Source organism: Euprymna scolopes, chromosome 2, assembly GCF_053919585.1.
Source record: "Euprymna scolopes isolate OS-2025 chromosome 2, ASM5391958v1, whole genome shotgun sequence".
In the NCBI taxonomy this organism is placed as follows: Eukaryota; Metazoa; Mollusca; class Cephalopoda; order Sepiida; family Sepiolidae; genus Euprymna; species Euprymna scolopes.
Genome location: NC_136483.1, coordinates 184,677,728 through 184,705,066, shown reverse-complemented (window position 1 = coordinate 184,705,066; position 27,339 = coordinate 184,677,728). Strand labels below are relative to the sequence as shown.

Sequence of the window (27,339 nt, the reverse complement as noted above, 5' to 3'; positions counted from 1 at the left end):
AAGGCTAAAACTTCAAACATAAACCAATAGCTATTATGCTATGTATGCATATTCATAATGCCGCTGTTTGATCTTCACCTTAAAAATTCCTTTTTTCTTTTTTTAAATTTTCACACTTATGCATTGATTTTCCCTTGATAAAACCCAAATATAAAGTTTTGCATGAGTTCAAATACTGTATATATTTAAGTTTCATGTCTGTAGACCAAAAACTGACAGGAGTTTGGTAGGCAAAATATTTTAAACAAATGCATACATAAATATATATAGAAAGAGGTTTGTGTTTACTATAAGTGTTTTACGCAAATATTACGTAAGTATAAATCCTGTAGAATATCTGCATGAATATAATTACACGTAATAGTTAATTAAAGATAATCATCCCATAAGAAAACAGAAAAAAAGCTAATGAGGAATTAATTAAAATGAATGTTTAAGAGAATTAGCTAAATCTTTTGCAGATGAATACAATTCCACGACCCATATATGACAAAGTTGTATTTTATCTTTAAATAAATAGAAAAAAGGATTTTTAATATGAATACCAATATACCAAAAAAAAACCCAAATTTATAGGAGTATAGATATAAATTGACCTGTCATCTATATATATAAAAGCGAAAATGTATGTATGTACGCTTTTCCTCGATGTCCACAAAAGGCTTCTTTCAGAGAAGTGCTCGCTCATTTCACAACTTCTTAAAACTTTTTATATCATCTATAAATTGTAATATCTCAGACTTAACCACAGAGCTCGCCTGTCTATTTAATTTTATTGACTTTCAAACGTTAATTATTCCACATTTCCCGCATCGGCACGCGTTACATTCGGTTTTCGGTATAAACAAAAAGCGAAGCTCGACTCTAGTAACAGGCCCAGAGCCAGTGAACGTTTGTCGACTTCGTCATATCAGACGGGGGAGCGGGTTTTTGAAAACAAACAAACCGATTTATTGACCTCATTAAAAACTGTCCCGCACAAAATGCTGACTGCTGAATACCTATCGCCGTCACGTCAATCAAAAACATGCACCTGTTTTTTTTTTTTTTGTTTTTTTTTTTTTTTTTTTTTTTTTTTTTTCACACTTTACTATTTTCCAACTGCGCGTCGTCAAGGCTTTGTTTTTTTTTTTTTTTTTCACAGGCACCTGTTTTTTTGTTTGTTTTTTTTTTTTTTCACACGCACCTACAAACACCCGAGCAACGCCGGGTACCCCTCGCTAGTCCCTTTATAAAAGATGAAATTGCTCAATCGTCAAAGCATTTTAAGTTTTAATTTATTGTCTGCTTCTTAAGACAGTTAATGTTTAATTTTAGTTATTTAATTTTTTTTTTCTCATTATGTTTTCAGGATTTTCAAATATAAATGACCGTTTCATTCCTGAGAAAGTCGCATCGTTTAAAAGTAATGGATGGTTGGACATTGTTGGCGGACAACATCATGCAGTGGCCCTCGGCTCAGATCGTAAAAATCTTTTTCTTTTTAATATTTGTATTTCAGGAATGAGGAATTTAAATTATAATTTCATGTTAATTTCATCTGTTGTGCTCTCTGGCGTTTTTCATTTAAGGTAGTTGAAAGAGCAAGGCACATGTGTTCAGACATGCCGATCTACACAGAAAGATAAGTATAAAAGTTGAACACTGTTGGTGCTTCAACTTGAGAAACTTACCGGGATTTTATGTTTCAAAAATATGTGCTAATCTGTTTGAGAAAGATATGACTGAAACAACTTGGTCATTGGGTAAAATGTGTAGATGGTTCTGAGTTCAGTCCTTGGCAAAGTCACCAAAATGATTGAACAAATTTACCCAAAGAATGTTACAATTCCGAAAAAATGAAATATGAATATGAACACAACTTCCATTTGAAAATTCAAATATTTCAGATTTGTATTGAAACTAGATTCAGTTATTAAAAACTAATAAAGCAAGATTCTGTGAATTTTATGTTGTTTAAGCCTTAAATTTTAGCCATTTCGTCAAATCAAAATCATATAATTGATTTTGATGGAAATTAGAATAAGGATTCTAAACATAAAATTTTACATTTATCAACACAATATTGGAGGCGGTCTACTGGCACAACGTCACTCCGAAGGATAACATTTCACCTTCTACTGCACTGGCTGACTAATTATACAAATACCATATCCAAATAAAGGGCCTTGAGGTTAACCTGCTGTCTGAACCAGAGGTAACTGGAGGGAAGTATAAAAAAAGAGACCTCGTTTGGGTTAAAAACCCACGTAGCAGGTGCACAATAAAATATACGACCAGTCGTGTTGCTAAAGTGATCAGCCCGCAGTCCTTAAAAATTGATGGATGCCTTGTCACGTTAAAGACCTTTGACCAATAATACAGGCACAATTATCGAGGGATGAAAGCAATTCTGAGTATAGTGAGTGTTTAATAATCTATTTGAATTCAAATGTGCTGGACAGTGATTCTGATGCCAGTAGACTCCCAGTTGATAGTGTCTATTGAAACCAAAGTCAGGTCAATCCATTGACACAACAATGGCCGAATAAAACGACTTTGGTGTGTGGCTACAGTGACCATGCCATTCCAAGATGGGAGTGCTCCAGGTGGTTACAAATAATTATATAATAACAAACAAAAAGGATATCATTGAGGATTTGGGCCCCAGAAGAATCAACCCGTCAAATTCCCGTGTCTGTATCTCCATCTTAACAACTAACTATCCATAACGGTCACCGAGAATAAAAACTGATGTTTTTATATATCCATATGTTCTCATTCTTTTAAACTCAGCAAGAATATAATATTCAATATTGCATCTATATTTAAAAAAACAAACTATTGTTTGGAATGTATAGAAAATAAATTTTATTTATGTTTTTTTTTTTTTTTTTTTTTTTTTTTTTTTTTTATAGAGCTTTATTTTAATCATCCCACCCCAAGATGGACACAATACATCCAAGGATGGAGTACTGCTGCCACACCTGGGAAGGAGCTGCTAAAAACAGCCCATCCTGCCTTGACAGAGTACAAAATAGACTTTGTGGCTTAGTGGGGGATGCGTTTTTCTCTTCCCTGCAACCTCTCTCCCACAGAAGAGACGTTGCGAGCCTATCTTTGTTTTATTGTTATTTCCATGGCAAGTGCTCGTCTGAACTCCAATCTCTGGTCCCCTCTCGCCAATCTTTCACGATAAACACCCGTCTAGCTGAAACCACTGTCAATAATTTTCCCCACTCTTTATCTGTGCCTAAATCAAAACATAGATTCCATGAACATAGCTTTTTTCTGAGAAGTGCACGCCTGTGGAATTCTCTTCTGTTTGCCTGTTTCCCACCTGACTACAACTTGGATGTCTTCAAGTCCAACATAAACAAATTCCTGATGAACCGCCCTCTTAAGACACTTTATCAAATCTCCAATACTTACGATTACTACGATACTATCCCATTAATTACTGTACACGCAATAACCCTTATCCCCAAGTGGCTTCTGGGCCTTGATAAGTGGTGACCTCCATGTTAAAAAAAAAACATAGCAAATATCTTCAAGTAAATATGAAGATCCGATGCGTTCATCTATTTCAATAATTTGTTTTGTAATAACATATCTGTAATAAATTGAATTTTTTCATCTTGTTGATAAAACTGAAATTATTGTAACACTTGTTTATATCGGTGGTCTTTTAAACAACGCATTTCAAGTGAAAACATTACATACGTCATGCTGAAATTAATATAAATTCTAAAAACTACGAGAAATGATCATGTGGATGATGTGCTAGAAGTATTTTAAATTTAAAAAAAAAAAAAAAATCAGCCACACATACGTTTCCAGATATCTGGATTAAAGATGACAGTACTGATGATTTGGTCAAAGTTATTGATTAATTACCTGCAAACTATCTGCCATTAAAATATACATTAAAACTCAAATTGCAAAACACGTAAAAAATTTTTGTTTTTTTAATTGTAATTATTTTTTTTATTGGATTATTTTTTTATTTTTTTTCATAAATTTATACTAATTTCAGCATGACATGTAAGTATATGTTTTCACCTGAAATGCGTTGCGTTGCTTTATTAAAAGATCACTGATATAAACAAGTATAAAATTATTTTTTGGAGGAAAAACAAACTTGGTTGGTGGCAACAAAAAATTTGAAAGATTAAAAAAATTTGCAATAATTAAAACTTTATTTTTTATTTTATTTTTTTTTAGATAAAGTATACACACTTGGTCGCTGTGAATATGGCCGTCTTGGATTAGGTGAAGATTGCCAGGAAAAAAAAGAACCAACTTTGGTGACATCTCTTGCGAATAAAAAGATTGTTGCAATTGGTGGTGGAACTTGTGTGTCGTATGCAATCACTTCAGAAGGTTTGTCTATACATAATATCAAAATAATTAAATCTGAAAGTATCTTTTTATTTATTACACTCAAAACTGGTTTACAATTATTTTAATCGATAATACAACAGATTGTGAAATGCTGTATATATGAGTGTTGAGAGGAGTTATTAGGGAAAAAAAAAAGAACATTTTGGTGTATTGAAATTAGTGATGGGGTGGTTCCAATATTTTTCACGGTTCCGATACAATTTCTGATTCCTTATAAATCTTTAAATATTCAAATATAGTCGTTATTTTTCCCGATTACCATAAAAACACATGCTAAATGTGCAGATATTTTCCTAAACAAAAAAATACATTTGTAGGAATCATCTATCGATTTTAGTTTTACTAATCATTAAAAACCAATAAATATTTATTTTATAATTATTACCGATAAAGGTAGATTTTGCTTTAAACATATTCAAATAAAAAAATACAATTAAAAGAATTGTTCCTATTTACAGTGCCTCCCCATGTGACAGTTAGACACCAGGGTCGTTTTTTAATGTGGAGAAAAGGAACAAAAATAAAAATTGTCTCAGTCGTGAAGGATTTCTCCCGCACTGACAGAAAACAAGAAATTGAAGTGTAGATCTGAAGAACAAATACTACACTTTGATCTTGAGCATCAGAAAATATGCACAAATCTTTCCGATACTGATTCTGATACCCCTAAATATTCCGATTTTTCTGATTCCGATTAATCATCTCAACAGTAATTTAAATCGGAAAAATCAGTGTCTGTTTTCTCTATATCAAAAATGATTCTTTTAATTTTTCTTTCTCTTGATTTAAAACAAAACTAAAATCTGTAGATTACTACCTGCGAGTGTACTTTTATCTTTGTGAAAATATATGCAAATATTACATGAGGTTTTGCGATAATCAGAAAAAATGACAACTTTATGGCCAAATGTTTAGATTTAAAAAAAAAAAAAAAATCTGGATCCATGATGGTATCAGAACAGGAATTTAGAACAGAATCAAGAATGGTATCAGAATTGGAAAAATATTGGAATGGTCACATCACTAATATACCGTGCAGACAAAAGAACTAAAGATGGTTATTTAAATGCCTAACTTGTATAGTTATTCAAACAATTTAGAATAAATTAATGTTTGATGTTCATTTGTAATTTTATTGTTCTATTTTTACTGTATATGCAATAGTTTTAGTCAATGTTAACTAATTAAAGTAATTTAATAAAAATTAGACTACCTGTGACCCGTTGGGTCAGTATGTTATACTAGCTATGAAATTCATGTATGAGCATGACACTTGTGGCGTAAAGAAAACAGGGTTTTTTTTGACATAACAGAAACATTTCTATGAAAGTATATTAAAATGAAAAATCACGGATGGATCATTCAAACATTAAAAAAAAACAAAAATCCTTCCTATTCGTGTAAAGTTACCTATTTTTCCGAATAATTGCTCCAAAATCGAAAATTAAACATGATTTTCCTACGAATCGAATGCCAATGAAAGTCATTTAGCAGCAAAAACGCACATGAACCTACCAATGAGAAATATAAGAATGAAAAACCCATATTGGAATCCTTCAATCAAGTTATAGAAACTTAAAATCTAAAAAAAAAAAAAAAATAATTAATAAAACCTGAAGCAAAAAAAATAAAACCTAAATAAAATAAAATAAAGCTAATATTGAAACGGATTAGTAAATGTGTCGGCAAATTCACCGTTCTCTCACAACTATTTTGTATCTAGAAATGTAAACAAAAAATAAAAAAGAAGGAAGGAAGGAAAAGAGACAGAGAGCAGTAGTCTTGGCTTTACTACAATTGTTCTTGTTTGTCAACAGATTAAAGTTGTTTAGTTGTAAGAAAATAGCGACAGTATAGCTGTAATAAAAAATAGTTGCAAAACACCCCCACTCTTCCCATGTTAAATAATAATTTTGAAATAACGTTAATATTTCAATGCACATGTCAAAATCTGCAAAAGAAGCGATGTGTGTTTATTTGTTTACGTTGTTATGGGTTAATGTTTATGCGCGCATGCGCAACCATATGTCGTAAACCGGAAAGTTGGTTACATCACTCATTACAAGGTCATTAGAATTTTATAATTATATAGATTAGGATAAATGATATTTTAAAAAAAAAATATTTCAAGGGAGGTAATCAAAATTCAATTTATGACTTAACAGAAGCAAGAATAGAGGGAGAATGACTACTTCTCTCTCTGTCTCCCCTGTTTGTGAAATGCTTAAAAGAAATCTTTTTAACTATAAAAGACTCAGTGGTGAGGCCCCATTTGGTGGCAGTGGGGAATGTGGAGTTTCTCTTGGTCCACTTTGACTCAGATTAGTAATATGCCTGTTAGAACATCTGGTGCTATCAGATAAGGCTGTCTGAAGATACTGGTTTCCTGACCAAAAATGCACCAAATCTTGGTTTCATTAATTTTATTTCCTTTCCCTTTGCAGAACTCAATCATGTTCTGCAAAGTTGTCTTTGATAATGCTTGCTTCCCTTTTTCTATCCTTTAGTCCACATATCTCAGTAGTAATGTGTCCGACAAAGGAAGAAGAACTGCTGTTTTCTGAGTCAGAATCTATCGAACACTTATTGTTGGTTATTTTCTTTTCGTACCTATAAGAAAAGTAACTCTAATCACCGCTTAAAGTTTGTCAAAATTTGATGAGATTACTTTGAAACTTGGCCAGAAAAAATACTGAGATAAGTATTTTTTTTTTTAATTTTTTTTTTCACTTATTTTACAGAGTTTCTCTGTCCTTTTTTAATCCTTTTTTCATTTTGTCTTTTGTTAATCAATTTTTTGTTTAAAGGCACCCCTCCCCTAGTCCACGAAATAGGCGAGATAGCCACGACATGATCGATCTCATTAAAATTTGATTTTCCTCTGTTAAACACACAAAAAAAAACCTACTTGATTAAATTAAGTGATTTTTTTTTTATGAAAACTTTATTCCATAATGAGTATGTACAATATAATTTTTTTCAACATTTTCAGTTTTTTAATGTTTTCATTAATCTAAACAAGTACCAAAAAGTTAAAATAAATTAAAAAAAAAAATAAAAAGTTCATTACTGTTCTGCCGATTGTATGAATATGCAAAGATTTAAATATTTTAGCAGATTCCCTATTTAGAAAGGCCCCTATAAATCTGGAGACTAATCAAACTATCTGCATTGACCCCCCCCCCCCCCCCCCCAAAACCAAACATTTCTACATGAAATAACTGACGATTTAAAAAAAATTTTTCGGTATGTGTCTAAGAGATTGCTCTTTTTAATAGAACCAGGTTCATGCCAGTTCGATGCGTATGACAAGTTTTTAGCGGGCATACAAATACAACTTAAACTTATATAATAGACTAGCGGGGGTATCCGGCATTGCCCAGGTGTTTGTATTGGGGGGAGGGGGGGGGGATTTAAAAAAAATCAGTTTTGATAAGTAGATAGGATCGAACCCGGAACGTTGAGGCGAAGGTGGAAAAGAAAATGAAAAAAAACCTGGCAACTTACCCACTCTCCCACGAAGGGAGAGTAAATAAACAGTTCAATTTTAACAATTAAAAAGTTAAATTGACAGGTGCATGATTTTAATGATTGCGCCATAGAAGTCCCGCAGTGAACATTTACTGTGAGACAGTTTTTCTGGTTTCGTTTCCCAACTTTTTGTTTTACCAAAATGTTGGGGGGGAAACCAGTTCCTTATAAAGAGGAGAGTGTCCATATGAATAGCAATTAGTTTTCCCCATATTGATCAAAGGCCCATTGCTTTCTGGACATTCCCAGCTTTCATGCCGGGAACCACACATTCGCTTCAGATCAGTTTCGCTTTTATACGAAAAAGCTGAATCAACACAAAAGGCGCCGAAATAGCAAGAATCGTGTAAATTTGACATAAATAAATCTAGACGCGACGCGCGTTCGCAAATCCTAGATATTATTATCTAGGGGGTATATAAACACTTCTAAGCGATAATAACCCCCCTTCCCCCAGGAAGCCTGATGAAAAAGCCTTTGTTGGACATACCAAAACTCTTGCACAAAAGTTTTGGTAGGTAGGTAGGATCGAACCCGAAGCCCTGAGGCGAATTTGGAAAATAAAATGTGAAAAAACATGACCCGGTAACCGCTCGGCCAGCAAGAATGAGTTACTGAAAGAGGTTTGAATTTATTTAAGTAGGAAGAGAATTGACAGGTGCCCGCACTTAATGACTTAATGAGGTCAAATATTAGTCGCAGTTAATATTTTCTGTGGGACAGTTTTTATCCGGTTTGTTTGTTTTTACCAACCAGTTTCGCTTTTTTTATACTGAAAAGCGAAAGAAACACGTGGCGATCTAGAAAAAAATAGCGCGTGAAAGTCGGCAAATTAAATATACACGTGACCTCCATTCGTATCATTTAGACAGCATATAAAAAATTTAAGGTGTGAGCCGACCGAGGAGCCCGGCGAAAAAAGCTTTTTGCAGACATACACAAAAAGCGAACATACACGCACACATTTTCGCTTTTATATTTATAGATGGCAACTTATTGAAAATCAAACTAATTCTCCTAGACATGAAAGAAACATTAAACACAAATATTGAAGGATATAAATCTGGATCCATTTTTAAGTGAATAAGGAAAAATTAACATTTCATTTGATCGTGCAAATATAAATGCAGCTGAACGGGATAGAATTTTAACAAACGTTGATTAAACTTTTTTTATCAAAAGAAATGAATAAAACAAAATGTTTTCTTGTTTCAGGTGTTTTGTATGCGTGGGGTATGGGAACAAATAATCAATTGGCCAGTGGAAATGACGACGACGCATGGGTTCCAATTGTGATGAGTGGAAAGCAACTTGCAGAAAGGTAGGTTTCTTTGTGGGTAGCTGAATAACACTGTGATTTGACTGGCAGACGTGTGTAGATATATCAGTGTGGTGCGTCTAGTGATGAAAATGCAATTTTAAATTGAAGGCTGATCACAGACAAAACTTGTTTGAGATGATTGATAATTTCTATAAAAAAGAAAAATGAAAATAGGTTTTAACTTTTTTATATTTTGACTATTTTTATTTATTTATTTATTTTTTTTTTTTAATACATTTTTCACTCCAAACAAGGCACAGTGCGACTTTGATGTAGGGGTTACTATCAGGGACATAAGTTGTAGGGATACTATGTAGGGAGTTGAGCAGTAAGATGTCTGTTCACATTACACTTTAACTTCTGCATGTCAGTATAGTTGGAAACTGGAACCCGGGAGGGAATTCCCATGTCTAGCAGTTCTGAGGAAGCAACTTAGAGTATAAGGCTTTCTTACATCTAGGGATCTTGACTGTAGAGAGTGGGATTTTGCTGCTTGTTGGGTTTGTCAGAAGTATTTACTTCAAGTGCTTACGAGTAAGTGCTTGTAGTTTGTCGGAGCATCCACCATTAAAATACTTGTAGAATAGGCAGAGAGATGCAACATTTCGTCGATTGGACAGAGATTGAAGCTTAGATGTCTTCAGGACCAATCAGGTTGGCAACTCTCTTTAACCCTGTCCAGGAGTGAGAGACTAGTAGCAGATGCAATAGCCCACATGTGACAAGAATACTCCATGCATGGGCAAATAGTGGCCTTGTAGAGGTACAAGATACTTTCAGGTGTAAGTAACTTTCTAGCACGGTAGAGAGAGCCCACCTTCTTCGTAGCAGCCTTGGCAATGCTTCTCGACATATTAGTTCAACTCATGTTCCCTGTGAATGTACCATCCATTTTTGACCCCATTCCACTACAGGCTGGAGGTCTTCTTCCAGGGTTTCCGCCATTGCCTTGGATATGTGTTCGTTCATTTCCCCCTCATGCCGGTTATAGAGCATGGTGTCGTTAGCAAATATACCCATCTCAGAGCTTATTTGGGAAGTCATTACAGTTAGAATATCTGCAGTAGAACGGGTTTGCTTAAATCCATACTGATGGTCGTACACAAGTTTAGTGATTGTAAGATATTGAACTAGAATTTGATTTATGAAGGACTCAAATCTTTTGGCGAAAAGAGGGAGGAGGCTAATAGGGCGATAATTTAATGGGTCAGTCGTTAGAATTCTTGTAAACTTGTACCACAGAAGCAGTTTTTCATCAGTCAGGAAAGTATGATTTGTTAAGGCATTTTTTAAAGAATTTGGAGAGAACTGGAGCAACCTCAATGGAGCAATTTTTTAATAGTATAGCAGGGATGAGATCCGGTCCACATGCTTTTAAGGTGTTTAAATTTTTTATTATATCATAAACTTGAGAGGGGGTGATTTTCAGATCATCTAGTGTGGCTTCTGTCCGCAAAGGAATATCAGGGAGGGAGTGGTTTGCTATGTCTAAAATAGAAGCAAATTGACAGGCAAGCATGTTAGCTTTTTCGGTTGGCATGTAAACAACCTGATATTTTAACTATTCTTTTAATGTATTAACTTTTTTTAGCATAGCTATTTTTTTTTTTTTTTCATATATTTTTGTATTACTTACTGAAGAAATGTTGGTATCATATACTTCTAAAGAAGTGATAAAGTAACATTTTATCAATAAAAGCTTCAAATCTGACTTATTTACAATATGTATTCTGGTGGATTTAATTTTGTAATTAAATAGGAATTTAAAAATTTTTTTATTTTACACTATTACATATTTTTTCTTTCAGTAAAATATACAATTAAAACATGTATTCTATGTATCATGGGTACTTAACCTTGCCCAAGGGTTTCCCAGAGATCTACTATAGACAAGTTCAATGAAGCTCAATCTGAAACTTCAGTTTCATGAAGACTTGACATACGAGAGGCATTCAAAAAGTAATGCCTCCTTTTTTTTTTTTTTTTTTTTGCCCGATTGGGTCATAATGGATTGCAAATTGCGTTATGATGACTAAACTTTTGCATTTATGACCTGAAGCTTCCATCTTGACTGTGTCAGACTGTAGTAAAGCAACCCCCTGTCATGGTTTACGTCAGAAACCGATGTCATTGAATTCCTGGCAAAAGTGCGGCGAATGGTGATGGCTGTGTACAAAAAATAAATTCTCGAGCACAGAAGGTTGCTTGTTTTAATGGTACCATTTCTGTCTTTGTAGAATTTCAACTTTTTGAGTTTAAAAAAAACAAAAAAAAAAACAAATAGGAGGAATTAATTTTCAAACGATCCTTGTATTATTAAAATTTTTCTTATCTAGATATAAGAGACAAATGTATGTCTCATTAAAACTTAAAAAATACTCAACAAACCCCTACAAAGTTGGTCATTTTCTTTTAATTTGTGTAACCCCCAAAAGATAATACCTAAAATTTAGGAGAAAAAATCAGGGAAGGGGTTAAGGGGTTGTACAATATCGATCAAGAAGTAAACATTATTTTTAATGTTATAATTTTTGGTTCTTCGTTATGGTAACAAATTCAGTTTTACAAAATAAAATTAAAATTAAAAAAAAAAAAAAAAATAAGGTAAATATTTTCTGAAAGCAAAACTTAATTTTCACTAATTTTTCCCGAAAACTTTTTTCATAAATAATTAATTTTCTACCGTATCATTTTTTATAAGTTTTGGATATTTTCATTACTGTGACATGACGATTCAGTAGATACCATTGCTTTCACTTGAAATTCAATATTTCAATTTTAGAATTTTGCTACAATAACAAAGAACCTAAAATTTTTTTTTTAGTTATTTCCCTTATGCCAACTCCAGTTGTGTGTGTGTGTGTAGAAAGAGGAATGGGATTGGGAAAGAAGAAAGAGGTGGGTGAGAAGGATAGAAATTGTTACATTTTTCCCCCCAGGCAATGCCGGGTAGCCCTGCTCATCTTAAATAAAACTCATTTATTTTCTTCTCCATTACAGGAAAGGCATTTCTATATCGGGTGGCGGTCAACATTCTGTGCTCCTATGCAAGTCTTCATCATAGCCATCAGACATCCTCACCAACACTGAAACCTGTATGAACTCGTGTAAAATTACCAAAAATTTTTAGCCTTTTCATTAAAAATAAACTGAAATTCATTCCCTCCTACTCTGCATTTTCCGCAGATTCTTAATGTGGAATCATTAATAAATCCATTCCTCATTACGGAAAAACATTTTTATTTTTTTTTTTTATTTCTTTAAACTTGATAAATTTTAACCCATTCATTTTTTTTTTTTTTTTTTTTTTTTTCCACCCCCAATTTCAAACATCTACCTTTTGAAAATCAACTTCTGTTGTAATCATTTTTTATTTTAAGTATCTTTTTCATTATGAACTCTTACTTGTATATATATATATACGTGTGTGCATGTGTGGATAAAAGAAAATGATGCCTTAACTTGAAAATCAAAACCAAAAAATGAGGTGTTAACACTAATAAACAAGGCGCTCATTTTCTGAAAAAAATTTCACGCATCTGAATAAAGTTTTAGTTTTAAATCGCTTTTTTCTTTCATCTCTTACATCACAAAACGGTATATTTTCAAACTTACTACAGAGTGGTGTTTTTTTTTTTTTTTTTTTTTTTTCCCCATCTCCTTTTTTCCCCAGCCACCCATGGAATTCACAATCGTTTCTGCAACAGCAATTCTTTCCTATTTGGCAGATGATTGGCTTACATTTGTATCTGCTACTATAGTAGAACCGTTGAACGTAATCAGCATTCATTCAAAACTCAGCAAGTTCTCTTGATGGAACTGGTCTGACCACTCCAGAGTGAATTTCAAAGCAAGTACAAGTATCTCCCCAAAATAGACTATTAATACAAATCTGCCGCGTAACTCGCTTCCCTTATTTTGTCCTTTAATCCTCACATTCCATGAACGATGTTTCTGCCAAATAGGAAAGAATTGCTGTTTTCTAGGTTGGAATCTATTCCATTAATACTTATCGTTGGCAAGTGTTTTGACCTTAAAGTAGGTTTGTTTTTTTCCTAGCTCCTTACATTAAGTGGCTTCATACCTTGTCTAGAGTAATTTCTATAAGAAATCTTTCCAATTGAAGAATTAGGATTACTTCCCTTGTGTGACATTATTAGGACATAGGTTTTGAACCTGGATCGCTAGCAGATGTGTTTGAGTTCAAAATAAAAAGAATTGTTTTGAAAAAAATAAATGAATTAAAATGGAAACATTCCTTGTCTACGACATAAGCAGGTCAAAAAGAACATGCAAAAACTCTTATTGTCTAAAAAAGTGGTGATCAGAAATCCAGTCACAGCCATTTACAACCAGGCTGATATTGAACGACCTAAACAAGAAAATTATTACTGTGCAATGCTCAAAAAAAAGTACAGGACATCTATGGCCATTTTTATACACACAATGGTATGGAAAATCCATTTCTAGCCTTCTTTTTGTCGAAGGAGATAGTTTTTTTTGTTTGTTTGTTTTTTGTTTTTTTGCAAAAATGTCACTTTCAAGAATTTTACAAAAAATCTTAGTGATGCGAGTGATGAACATGAGAAGATCAGGATATTTCAGTGATGAAATGTTTTAAAGGGGAATGGAACTCTGGCATATTAGCAAACTATCACTGGAATATATAAAGGAGGGCTGACACCTAACACGAGAGGGTTAAGAGGATTAATATTGTTTAAACTGACAATTCTGTGTTTTTCATTCATAACCAATAATAATAAAATGTGATTTATAGTACATGGAAACGATGCCTAATCTAGAGACATGAAGGTCAGATTTAGTATCAGGATACTTTTTTTTTTTTTTACACAGAAATGGGTCTTATGTGCATTTGTTGCAGTGTTATTAAACATAGGAATGTGAAATTTGTTGCTCAGTTTAAGTTTGCAACGAATGTATATGCCACATAAGACCTATTTCTGTGTAAGAAAAGTATCCTGATACTAAATCTGACCTTCATGTCTCTAGATTAGGCACCATGTCGTCGTCTCTCACATTGGCAGCTGCCGAGGTGGTACACGGGTTCTCAAGTTTAAAAATAATAAAACTATTCAAAAGAAAACAAAACACATGCAAATATCAGTTGGGCTCTGAGTGTGTGTGTGTGTGACACCATTGTGGGAAACGACTCTCTAAATGCTAATGTCCATATATTAGTTTTTCTGTTGATTCCGAGTGTGTCCATCAGTTGATCAATTCATTTTCTCATCACAACCTAAAGCTCTCTGGATCTGATTCAAGTTGTAACTTGCATTCTTCTATATTTAACTGGAAACTTTTGTAAATCAAAAACTGTCCATAAATTGTCACAAAATTCACTGCCATTTCTAAACTCTCTCTCTCTCTCTCTCGCATATATATATATATATATATATATATAAAGTATTAGCTGAAGAGAGCTTGATATGGATATCTTAAACAGTCCTAATTATCGGGCTTGAAACCGACAGTACCAATGACTTGTCTCATCTAACAACTTTCTGTACACAAAATATAAATACGCTCTTATATTTCGGATTTTCCTTTTAATCGAGCACTCTGCTGGATTTCTTTTTCCAAAGAAAACTATATATATTTATAATAAACGACAAAAAGTTATATTCCAAAATTCATGATGTTGACCATCTTATAACTTATTCCTTTAAATCAGTTGACTTATACAATTCTTGACAGTATCTGTTTTGTAGCACAAAATCAATCACTTAATTATTATATGAATTAGTGAATCTATAATGTCCTTAACTCATCAGAAGAAAGAGCAACACTCAATCTGTCAAAAGGAGTTGAAATGTGATTTGACATGGTAAAAATCTGAAAATTGGAAGAGAAGCTGCAGTTACCTTTATATTTTACCATTACGCCAAATTGAATTTTTTTCATATATATATACACTGTCATCGTTTTCAGAACTCTGATATGAGTATACATTTTGCTCATTGATATTTCCTACGATGTGAAACAAGTCCTATTTGTGCACGGAAGAGGCGGCTGCAGCCGTCACATGGAATAGTAGAAGGGTTCACAGGTTGTTGACCTCAAGCTTTTCTTTGGGCTCTTTCTGTTTCTTCTTTCTGTCTTCTGTTGTTTTCAAAGATTTCAGTGTTTTCATATTTTTTTCTCCAGCTCCCCCTGTTGGCTCTCTCTCTATATATATGTGTGTGTATATATATAAGTTAGAATTGTGTATGTGTGAGGACACTTCTCAACCTATATACTCAACGAATTTTGGATCTACAAACGTGAAATTGGGTATATAGAGTATTCAGACATGTGGAAAACTTTTTAACCACTTTTAATCCAGAAAGAAGGGCTTCTAAGGGGTCAAAGTTCAAAAATTGGTACTTAGGAGTCATCAGATTTTTATCTGTCTGTCAACTGTTTCACGGCTGCACATGCGCGGCCGTGAAACATGACAGCTTCCTTATGTTAAGAATAAGTAAGTTTGAAAACTCTTTTTAAAGATTGTGGCAAGCTGGTCTAATGGTTATCGTACTTTACTCACTGTCTTTAGATGTTGATTTCAATCTCAGCTCAAGTATTTTTATTTACAAGAAGTGAACTGTTTAGAAAAAACATAATACTCGCATGCACATCTCAGTTTATTTATTTTTAAGGAATTTAACATTACATTTAATACCTTAGTATTTCTGTTTACAATGAATAAGAAATCTGTATTAATTAAAATATAATATTTATTTGTATTTTACGACCGGGCAACACCAGGTGGCCTGCTAGCATATGTAAAGAAGTGACCTTGTCTGTGTGTCTGTCAAAGGAACGGTCTCTAACAAACTTCTCTGTCAATTTTTGGTTTACAGACTTGAAAATTGATATCTAGGGGATTTGGACCTGTAGAACAAATTTGATTTGGTCTGGTCTTCAGTTAGTAAAAATAACTCTTTGTATGCCTTGGTGCACAACTTTCTCTCCATTATTCTGCTGATAAACACATTTCCTCTTTGCTCTGCTAATGAATCATGCACTGGGTAAAAATAATGAAGATGCATTTTTAAAACATGTCTATTCAATTCCGGAACATCCTATCTTGCCTTGACAGAGCACAAAATAGACTTTCTGGCTTAGTGGGGGACGCCTTTTTCTCTTCCCTGCAACCTCTCTCCTACAGAAGAGGGTCCTGTCGGTGGGGCATTAGAATACGCCGACTGCCCCCCTGCAGAGGGTAAAAGTCCCTCAATGGGGGTCCTGGATATGACCTTAAACTATATCCAGTGGTGAGGCCCCAGCTTGTGGGCTTTGGGGAGTGTGAAGCCACCCTTTAATTACCATTGCTCCCAGGTCCACTCTGACCCGGAGTGGTAGTACCTGTTAGGGTTCCAACTATGGGTTAAATAGAAACCGACTTGAAAACAACAAATATATTCTATTAAAAATTTTTTCTTCAAAATCTTTGGATTCGGCATTAAATAACCCGAAAAGGGTTGATATGCCGTAAAACAAAAACAACCAACCAACCTACAGAAGAGACGTTGCGAGCCTATCTTTGTTTTCTCGTTATTTCCATGGGAAGTGCTCGTCTGAGCTCTAATTTCTAGTCCCCCCTTGTCAATCTTTCACGAAAAACACCCGTCTAGCTGAAACCACTGTCAGTAATTTTCCCCACTCTTTATCTGTGCCTAAATCAAAATGTAGATTCCATGAACAAAGCTTCTTTCTTAGAAGTGCACGCCTGTGGAACTCTCTTCTGTTTGCCTGTTTCCCACCTGACTACAGCTTGGATGTCTTCAAGTCCAACACAAACAAATTCCTGATGAACCGCCCCCTTAAGTAAGACACTTTATCAAATCTCCAATACTAACGGTTACTACAATATTATCCCATTGATTACTGGACACGCAATAACCCTTATCCGCAAGTGACTTCCGGGCCTTGATAAGTGGTGACCTCCATGTAAAGAAAAAAAAAAAATGCGATTCCCTGTTTGTTCAACAACAATCACTGACAATTTTTATTTTTGTTTCTTTTCTCCACGTTAAAAAACGACCCTGGTGTCAAACTCTGTCCCGTGGGGAGGCATTGTAAATAGGAACAACAATCATCGACTTCAACACTGTTTCCGCGGTTTCCTTCCTCTTCATTTTATTTTCTGGCCGTGCTGTCATCTCTCATATTGACAGCTGCTGAGCAAACTTGAAGTGGCTCAAAACCAGTGTTCGGACGAAATCGGGAACAAGAAAAATCGAATTTTTGGGACAGTATTGGAAACAGAAAAACTTGTGGCTATTTTCTGATGTAAAAACGATTCTTTTGTCTTTTTTATTTGATTTTATTTAAAATGAAATCTTCCACTTGGTACTAATGATAAAATAATCAATATTTATTGATTTTTTAAACTAAAATCTATAGATCACCCTCCTCCAGCAAATGTATTTTTACATTTGAGAAAATATATGCATATTTAACATGTGTTTTTATGGTAATCATGAAAGATAACAATTCTATGGTTAAATATTTAGATTTATAAAGAATCGGAATCAGGAATTTAGTACGGAATCGGTAATCGTATCGGTATAATCACATTGACACACCGGTTCCCGTTGCATCACCGAAGTTAAGCAATGATGAGCCTGGTCAGTACTAAATGGGTGACCATTTGGGATTTCCAGGTGCTGTATGTGCTCTCCGCTTATCTCGGCATTGTTTCCAGTCATCCTGGACTCCTCCTTGCCACTGGATCCAGACAGTGCCGAATCAGGAGAGGTTAGGGTTAGAGATTGCGCAACCCTTGCCTCACAATTACACGCACAGCTGCCCCTAAAAGGGTGCATCCTTTGTCTTTCGAGACCGAACGGAGGCATCGTAATGGAATCGGCAAAAATATTGGAATCATCGCATCATTGCTCACAAGTATAAGAATGATGCATCTAAAGAACATGAACTGGAGAGAAACAGACTCCAACACATTGAGTTCTGGGTATGTGTGGGTCACTATTGCAGAAAACCTTCAAGTGCTAAGGTCTATGTCTACGGCTTGCTGAGGCTATGTTTGTCAGTAGTCATCAGCTCATCTTGCTCTGCCACAACTTGCCCTCAACTGTCCCAAACTAGAAACTGTTTGTAAACTGTCCCTTATTGAAAAATTCACTGCCACTCCTAAAACTATCTGTAAACTAATTCTAAATATATCAACATGCATGTACGATTTTTTGTTGCAAATCACCTGTCAAAGCTTTTTTTTTTTCTAAGGAGTCACCACTTATCAAGGCTCAGAGGCCATTCAAGGATAAGGGTTAATGAGTGTATGGTAGTCAATGATATAACATTGTAATAATCATTAGTAGTGGAAATTTGGTAAATTAGATTACTTAAGGGGGCGACTTTTTAAAAACTTGTTTACATTGGACTTGAAGACGACCATATTCTAGGCAGCTGTAAAGCAGGGAAACAGAAGAGTATTCCACAGGTATGCAGTTTTAAGAAAAAAACTTTGTTCATGGAATCTACGTTTAGGTTTAGGTACAGCTAAAAAGTGGGGGAAAGTATTGATAGTGGTTTCAGCTAGACGAGTGTTTTTCGTGAAAGTTTGGTGATGGGGGGGGATCATAGATTGGAGTTCAGATGAGCACTTGTCATAGAAATCATGATAAAGCAGACAGGCTCACAACGTCTTGTCTGTGGGAAAGAGGTTGCAGAGAAAAGGGCATCTCCTACTAGGCTACGAAGTCTATTTTGAATTCTGTCAAGGCAAGACAAGGTGCTTCTAACAGTCCTGCCCAGATGTGGCAACAGTACTCCATCCTAGAACATACTTGGCTCTTATAGAAGTAGAGAATTGCATCATCAGTGAGATATTTACTAGAGCAGTAGAATGATCTAACCATTTTTCCAGCGACATTGGCAACAGATTTGATGTATGTGTTCCATTTCAGATTAGGAGTTCAGTCCTAGAAGCTTGTCAAAACATGGAGCTTCCTCAAGCCAAGAACCATTCATTTCAATTGATGCCAGATGGGGCTCAGAGCGTTAATGATGGAAAGATAGAAGCTTGGTTTTAGGTGCATTAAAATTAGCCAGCCACCTCTTTCCTCATTGCACCATGTGCTCAAGATCATTATAATCGTTATTTTTATGGAAAGTGTTCGACTGAGCTTCAATCTATGGTCCCCCCTCGCCAAACTTTCACAAGAAACACTCGTCTAGCTGTAAACACTATCAATAATTCCCCCCACTCTTTATCTGTGCCTAAACCTAAACGTAGATTCCATGAACAAAGCTTCTTTCTTAGAACTGCATGCCTGTGGAATTGTCTTCCGTTTTCCTGCTTTCCGGCTGACTACAATATGGTTGTCTTCAAGTCAAGTAAATAAGTTCTTGATGAGCTGTTCCATATAAGTTATCAAATTTACCAAATTTTCATTACTAATGATTACTATATTGTCCAATTTCTACTGTACACTCTTTAACCCTTATCCTTGAGTGGCCTCTTGGCCTTGATAATGTGGTGATACCTTTGTAAAAAAAAAAAAAAAAAAGATCAGAGGAGAGAGAATCAAAGAGAACTTGGCCATTTACAGCCTTGTGTTGTCAGCATAAATGCCTATGAAATCCTATTTTAGCGTTGTGTACCTTTCTACTAAACTTTGTTCTAATGATTAACTTTTTTCCTTTTTTTCTTTCTAACACTGTGTAACATGGCCGTGACGCTCAAACCGTGTTCGTCACTTCAAGCCTCTCCCAGACACCCACCCCATCTGGTACTGTTGCAAAGGAAAAAAAAAGAAAAAATTAAAAAAAAAAAACTTGGCTTTTTTTTTTTTGTTTTAGCAAAAGGCATTTATTACCATGACTTTCCAAACAATGTTCTTGTTTTTTTTTTTACTCTACATTTTGTCTGCTAAAAAAACCCTGCCATCTCGACACTAGCTTAAAAGTCTCTTGCCACCTACCTCACCCAGTGCACACTTTTCTTTTCTCCTCAAATACACACCAGCCAAGCCGGCCATTCCTCATGTTTGACTTTACACGTTCATCTTTTCTGATGCGCACTTTGCTTTTCGACAACCGTGACGCAAGTCTGCGTACACTTGCTAATTTGCATGTGCTCAAACGCTGCTGCTGCTGCTATTTTCACATGTGCTCTGTTACAATTGGAGGAGGTAATATTCATAGTATCACATAATGTACACTTAAATACAATGTAATTGTGTTTCAAACTTAAAATGTGAAAGATCAACTGCCAGGACCTCTTTGATGCAAAAATAAAAATAAATAAATAAATGAATAAATAGAAATAAATGAATGCAGAAGTGAATATTGTTGAATAAAGGTCACATATACAGAGTCCTGAAAAAGCAAAAATATAAATGAAATTTCCAAAAGCCATTCAAACAGAAACAATAAATAAAAAATGGATAAACATGCAATGAAGTTGGCAGTCATAAAACATCATAGAGGCTCAGTCAAAATGTCACATAACAGTCGTTTGAATTGAGTTCAATTTAGTTTTTTGTTTGGTGAGCAGAAGTCAAGCCAGTGACCAAATTCAAGAGTGCATGCCTTCTTCCAACCAAAACCCTTTCCTGTCTGATCGGACACATTGCCACTAAAGCTATGATAAAGCGGTTGTATGTTTTTATATACAAAGGTATTGTCATTCTTTTGACCCATGCTAGTATATATATAAAAGTGAACATGTCTGTCTGTGTGTCTGTGTACATTTCCCTATGCAATAACTCTGTAAATTTTCAGTCTACAGACTCGAAATTTGATATGCAGTGTACTGAGATTTGGGAACATCTTTGTAATCCGTTTTCAGCCAGAAATTTTGCTGTTAAGGGGTCAAAGTTCAACGATTTGACCTTTAAGAACTCTACCAAACTCTTCCACCAATTTTGGGTCTAAACACTTGAGATTTTATATATAAGTTCCTTGGACATGGATCTAACTTAATAACTTGATTTGAGCCTAAAACAATAAATGTTAAAGGGTCATAATAGGGATCAAAGTTAGAAAAAATTTGACCGCTGTGGTCTCTACTAAATTACTCAGATAATTTCTGGTCTAAACATTTGAAATTTTACATAAAGGGTATAGGGCAAGCAAAATTTTACATAAAGGATATAGTGCAAGCTTTTTAATCGGTTTGGAGCGAAAATTTGAGCTACTAATATATAAATGTATGTGTATTTTTGCATGTCTGCCTAAAACTTTTGACAGAGGCAACGGATTTTCACAAGATCAGTATAGTTTTGAAACTCGACCCTTCAGATGACAAATACTGAAAAATTGGCTAAAAACATTAATTTCCTCACCCTCAACTGGGCACTTTTCAACAGGGAGGGTCGCTTTTTTCACCGATATTTTCGAAAGTCATCCCCTCTTTTTGATTGTCTAGCTTTAATTTAAACCTACGTCACTTCTGGTTTGGTAGTGGTTGTAACAGCAAAGGCGTCATATTTTTTCACATTCTTTTCCCCCTTCACGGTACGGGTTTGAACCTGCCTTCCTGCTACCACTTTTTTCTTTTTTTTTTTTTTTGCTCAACATACACCCGGGCTGAAATGCTAGTATATATATGTGTGTGTGCATGTGTGTGTCACTCTCTGTCTGAGAGCTTTCCTAATTAGTATTTTTTGCTTCCTGTTTAAAAGTATCGCAGGCAAAATAAACAAATAAATGTAATCTATATATAAATATATATAAACAGTCTTTGAGATTTGAAAAAAAAAAATCACTCGACCACTGGTCGAGTGTGAGGGAAAATTTACTCGCCCCAAAATATTTTTACTCGTCCGACTTTATATCTTTGTTTCAGTCAATAATAGTAAATAATTTTACAACAATTCAATTATATTTTTCTTGTTTATTCTTAATAAAAATATCAACAAACTATTCTTCTGATACCCAAATTATGTTGTAAAATTTCATACAAAAATTAAAATATCTAGCCTAAACCGTGGGTGTTGAAAAAAAGTGTTACGAAATCTCCGGGTATTCACGATTGTGGACTGAAATCTCCTGGTATGAGATCTCTGTAGCCCGAAATCTCCGATATTCAAAAAAATATACCATTTAGCTGAAATGAACTAGATTTCTTAGAAAATCGGTATGGTTTAATATCTTTTTAAAATTTAAACGGTCAATTTTTCTTTGTAATTTATGGAAAAAAAAACTTTGATATAGAACAGAAATTGGTCTCTTTTGTTTCTATTAAAACAAAGAATTCACCTCGGAACAACATTCTAAAATTTAGAATATTATTTTTAAAATTGAGTATCAATGATTTTTTAAAAGTTGCGCAAAAAAAAAAGCATGCAACTATCTGAATTTATATGATTGAGAAAAATGTGATTACTTGTTAAATAATTTAATTTACGGTGCATGCTTGACGGAATGATGCATTTTTTCCTCTTTCAAATGTTCATCTTTACTTTTGTAAGCATGAAGTGTATGTAGTTGTAGTGTCGAAGAATTTTTTTTCCAAATGAATTTCAAAATCAGAGAGCTACATGAAGGTGACATTTTGACTAGACGTTAAATGTGTAAATTTGACCTCCTGTTGACCTTTAGTGTGACCACATATTTTTCAATACGATATTCCAACGGTCTCACAGCTAGAGATGAAAAAATCCACAAATAATGAGACATAGGTCATTCTTTCTAAGTCACCGCATATTTGAGGGTCATAAAATAAATGAGTTTTTACTGTTTCTTTATTTAAAGAAATTTTATTGACTGGCGGGCGAGTGATTTACGACTTTTAGTCGCCCTAAGAAATTTTCAATCGACTGTGGCGTGTAAAGTCTCAAAGGCTGTATATATATATATATATATATATATATATATATATACTTTGCAAAGATGCGAAAGATGTAAAGTGGTCTTGCTTGTTTTCTTTTCCTTATAAAGGAAATTTTTTTTTTCATAATGTTTTATTGTTAAAGTGTTTTTTATTCAATAAGTTTGAAGAAAGGCTGTTCTTGTGAAAATTTTCAAACAACATAATGTTTAAATTTGTCCAAATGGTCATGAAACAATTGTAACTAACAATGAAATACACTTTTTGTTGCTATCAACCCTTTCTTTGAAGTTTTGGTTTTTGTTAAAACAATATATATATATATATATATATATGTATATATATATATTTCTGAAGTCTTTAGATGAGGATAGATAATTTTGTATTATTTGGACAATTGTGCTCACCTTGAGTGTTATTCCCACGATGGTTTGACTGATGTAACCTCTGATCTTCTTAAGGTATATCTTATTGAACTCGAAAATATTTCTGTCAACTCTGCAATCTGCACAGAATTTTGAACGGAACTCTTTATTTAATCCATGAGGGTAACATACTCTCATTCTGTCAGCCATGACCGGGTGTAAGTTTTAAGTAATTTGCAATTGTATTCTTAGTATCACCTGTACTGAGGATTGAACATTCAATTTCCAGAAGAGTGCCATTTAGAACTTAATTTTATTTTATCCATTATGCGATGGGTCATTTCCACAAGATGTGAATAGTAATTCAAATAATGTAAACCTAATATATTAAAACAGCTGAAATATTTTAAAAAATCCTCAGCTGTGAAAAACAACCCTTAAAACAAAATAACCAATAACACGTTATGTTGAAATAGACAAAATATATAGAAAGAACATTGTGTTAGATATTGGCAGGTATTGCCGGGAAGAAAAACATTCAATGCAAATGTTATGTTAAGACTTTGATATTTCCACCATTGCCTAATGGAATGCATAACCTGACCCAGAAATATTTTATTAGATATAAGTCAAACAGTTGAAACAATAGACAAAAATTTTTTAGAGATTCCAATGTGAAAGAATATGATTATTAAAAAAATCGTCACAGACAAAGAGTCAGAGAGAGAGAGGCTGTGGCATGTGTCACCATTTTTTCATTGTCCAACCATCTAAACATGCCCCCCCCTGCACTTTCCAATTAACATCAAAACAGAGAATATCAATTTATCACAGAAAAGTTGGAGTAAAATAAAAACACTATATATTTTTGTAGATCAACTGTGTTGTGATTTTTACTTCACTGTCAGTGTGTATATATACTTGCGTCAGTGACAAAAGTACATGTTAAAATTATATAGACTGGATAAAGGTATTTTGAACAAACAGCCACAACGATTACGTAAGAATTGTATGAAAATAAGGGAAAAAATGTGGCAGATCAACCAATATGATCTTTTGGATGCATGAAAAATTTAAAAATAAAAAAAATAGAAATATATGAATGTAGAAAAATAAGAGTTTTTATTTTAAAAAAATGTTTGCAGTTCTGGAATAATTTTGATCCAAATTTTGCGTTCATAATCACTTTAATAATAAAAGTAGTTTATTTCCCTTTGAAATTCTCTTCTCTCAGAACAAAGATAAATAACTAAAGAAATAGGAAATAGAGTTTATCAATAGACAATGGATTAGAATTTGTTCTTTAATGCTGACAAAAGAGATCTAAGGTAGGATAATTATTTTATTACAAAAGAGTTAACAATCAATGTACTTTGGAGTTAGTGTGCAGACTTTTTTTTTTTTTTTTTAGGTGCAGTTGTAATTAAAAACATGAACGAAAGGAATTGAAAATATAAATTGAAAATGCGTTTTATTATTGTGGGGGACAGTTTGATCAGGCTGATGTTTTGCAATGTTTTTACGACAGTGTCCGGTTGACAACAATTGATAGCGTTTTGGCAATGGTTGACAACAGTCAGTGTTGAGAGTCCAGTTTATGACAGTTTGAGTTTGGACTCCAAGGATGACAGATTGCAACTCGGATGTTCTCAGGAGATCAGATTGGAATCAAAACCAGGCCAAAGAAAAAAAATCACTGGGGAGTGCCACTTAGTATTGACTTTTATTTAATCTATTATGTCATAAATCATTGTTGTAAGATGTAAACATTAATCCAAATAATCCAAACAGCTGAAATATTAAGGGAAATCGTCAGCTGTGAAAATCAACCCATAAACCAAAGTAATGCCGATCAACGATAAGTTAGGTTGAAATACAAAATAGGACAAAAGAACATTATATATGATCTCTTGGATGCATAAAAAAATAAATAGAAATGAATGTAAAAAATAAAAATTTTTATTTAAAAAAAAAAGTTTGCAGTTCCGGAATAATTTTGATTCAAATTTTGCATATATTACCACTTTAGTAATAGTAGTAGTTTATTTTAAGATTTACTGGCGAGTGTGATTTTTAAATACAACCAATATCAATAAAAGACATGAGTGTCAAACAAAAGTTGTGACAAACGTTGGTCTAGAATGCATAAGAGAGAAAGAGAAAGACACAGAGAGAAAGGGAGAGAGAGAGAGAGAGGCTGCAGCCCATGTCATTTCTTAACTGCCTGACAACTATCTAACCCTCCTCTCCCCTTTCAGTAAAGGGTCAAAACAGAAAATAATTTATCACAGAAAAAACTAATTGTCGGTGTGAAATAAAAACGATATCGACTTTTGTAGATCAACTGTGTTGAAATTTCTACTCCACTGTCAGTGTGTATATATACTTGTGCCAGTGACAAAAGTATGTTAACATTATATAGACTGGACAAAGGCATTTTGAACAAACGGCCACAACGATTACATAACAATTGTATGAAAACAAGGAAAAAATGTGTCAGATCAGCCAATATGATCTTTTGGACGCATGAAAAATTAAAAAATAGAAATAAATGAATGTAGAAAAATAAGATTCTTTATTTAAAAAAAAAAAAAAAGTCTGCAGTTTTGGAATAATTTTGACTCAAATTTTGCATTTATAATCACTTTAATAATAAAAAGTAGTTTATTTTCTTTTGAAATTCTCTCCTCTCAGATTGGGAACTTTACTGGCGAATGTGATGGTTAAATACAACCAATATTAATGAAAGACAGGAGTGTCAAACTGAAGTTGCGATAAACATTGGTCTAGTGAGGCAGGCAACGTGAAGTTGCATAGCCGTCGAAAATGTTATGTAATCCTCGTCCAATTCTTGATCTGAGCAGAAAAGGCTGATGCTTATAGGGTCAGTGTGACTGTTCATCTTGGTCTGTGTATCACTGGTCAGCATCCTCATAAGGTGATGACCACAAGTAAATGTTTCCACCAGACGCTGTCAACAAGCACACTTTTTTCGGATGATGAGACAACGAATGAATCGGACGGTTTGTTTCATGGTAGAGTTTCTTTTTCACTTTTGCCTGAGAGAAAGAAGGAAAAAATATCTTCATGAAAAAAAAAGAATCAAAATAGACACAAACATTGTATATTATCTTTTTCCTTTGAACAAAGATTGTGAAATTATATCTGCTGTCTTTACAGATGTTATAGGTTTTAAGATGTAGAAAACATTGTAGGTATGTTGTGTTTTTGAGATTGTTATTATTTTTTTTTTTCTAGATGGAGATGGGGCATTCTACCAAATACCAAACATTCTCCTGCTATATCGTACATTCTAACCAAGAGATCTTTTCAAGATTCTAACCATCCCTTTAAGTGCAATTGTTTGTATCTTTCTTGTACTTGGTTCACTAGGTATATTTGAAAGGTAGCTGTGGAAATTCTTTTTCATAAGTCTGGTTGCTCTAATAATTACTGGAATGATGGAGATCTTTCTACGATTCCAGTTTTTTGTTCACTTATTCTTTATTTGCTATCAAGTTATTCTTTATTTGCTATCAAGTTCGCTGTTTTTTTTGTTTGTTTTTTCTTTTTCCGATTTTAAAAAAAAAGTTTTAACATTTAAACAGGGTTATTTTGTTTGTTTATTCTTTATTTTCTATTTTACTAGCGAGGGGTACCCGGCGTTGCCCGGGTGTTTGGAGGTGTTTGTGGAAACTCCGGGGGTGGGGTTAAAAATAATTTTTTGGTAGGTAAGTATGAGGATCGAACCCAAACCCTTGAGGCAAAGTTGTAAATTAAAGTGTAAAAAAAAAACAAAAAAAAACGTGCGACGTTAACCATTGCCCCACCGCGAGATGCTAACGGAAACACGTTTGAATTTATTTAATTACTTGGATTTGGCAGGTGCCCGTTTTAATGAGTTAATGAGGTCAAGTTTGACTGCGGGATAGTATTTCATT

General features: G+C 33.9%; 2 protein-coding genes across 4 annotated transcripts in view; one reads left to right on the top strand and one right to left on the bottom strand.

Moving 5' to 3' along the window:
- Positions 1–12,797, top strand: part of LOC145299475 (regulator of chromosome condensation-like) — a 43,302-nt gene extending 30,505 nt beyond the window's left edge. For both annotated transcript variants that reach the window (XM_080144406.1, XM_080144408.1), the window contains exons 8-11: positions 1,352–1,465; positions 4,204–4,362; positions 9,130–9,235; positions 12,236–12,797. In XM_080144406.1, coding sequence (XP_080000532.1) covers positions 1,352–1,465; positions 4,204–4,362; positions 9,130–9,235; positions 12,236–12,299 — 443 coding nt within the window. In that variant the 3' untranslated portion in view covers positions 12,300–12,797. The remainder of the gene's footprint in view (positions 1–1,351; positions 1,466–4,203; positions 4,363–9,129; positions 9,236–12,235) is intronic.
- Positions 12,798–25,956: 13,159 nt separating this feature from the next.
- LOC145299367 (WD repeat domain-containing protein 83-like) overlaps positions 25,957–27,339 on the bottom strand; it is a 76,808-nt gene continuing 75,425 nt past the window's right edge. For both annotated transcript variants that reach the window (XM_080144397.1, XM_080144395.1), the window contains exon 7: positions 25,957–26,457. In XM_080144397.1, coding sequence (XP_080000523.1) covers positions 26,314–26,457 — 144 coding nt within the window. In that variant the 3' untranslated portion in view covers positions 25,957–26,313. The remainder of the gene's footprint in view (positions 26,458–27,339) is intronic.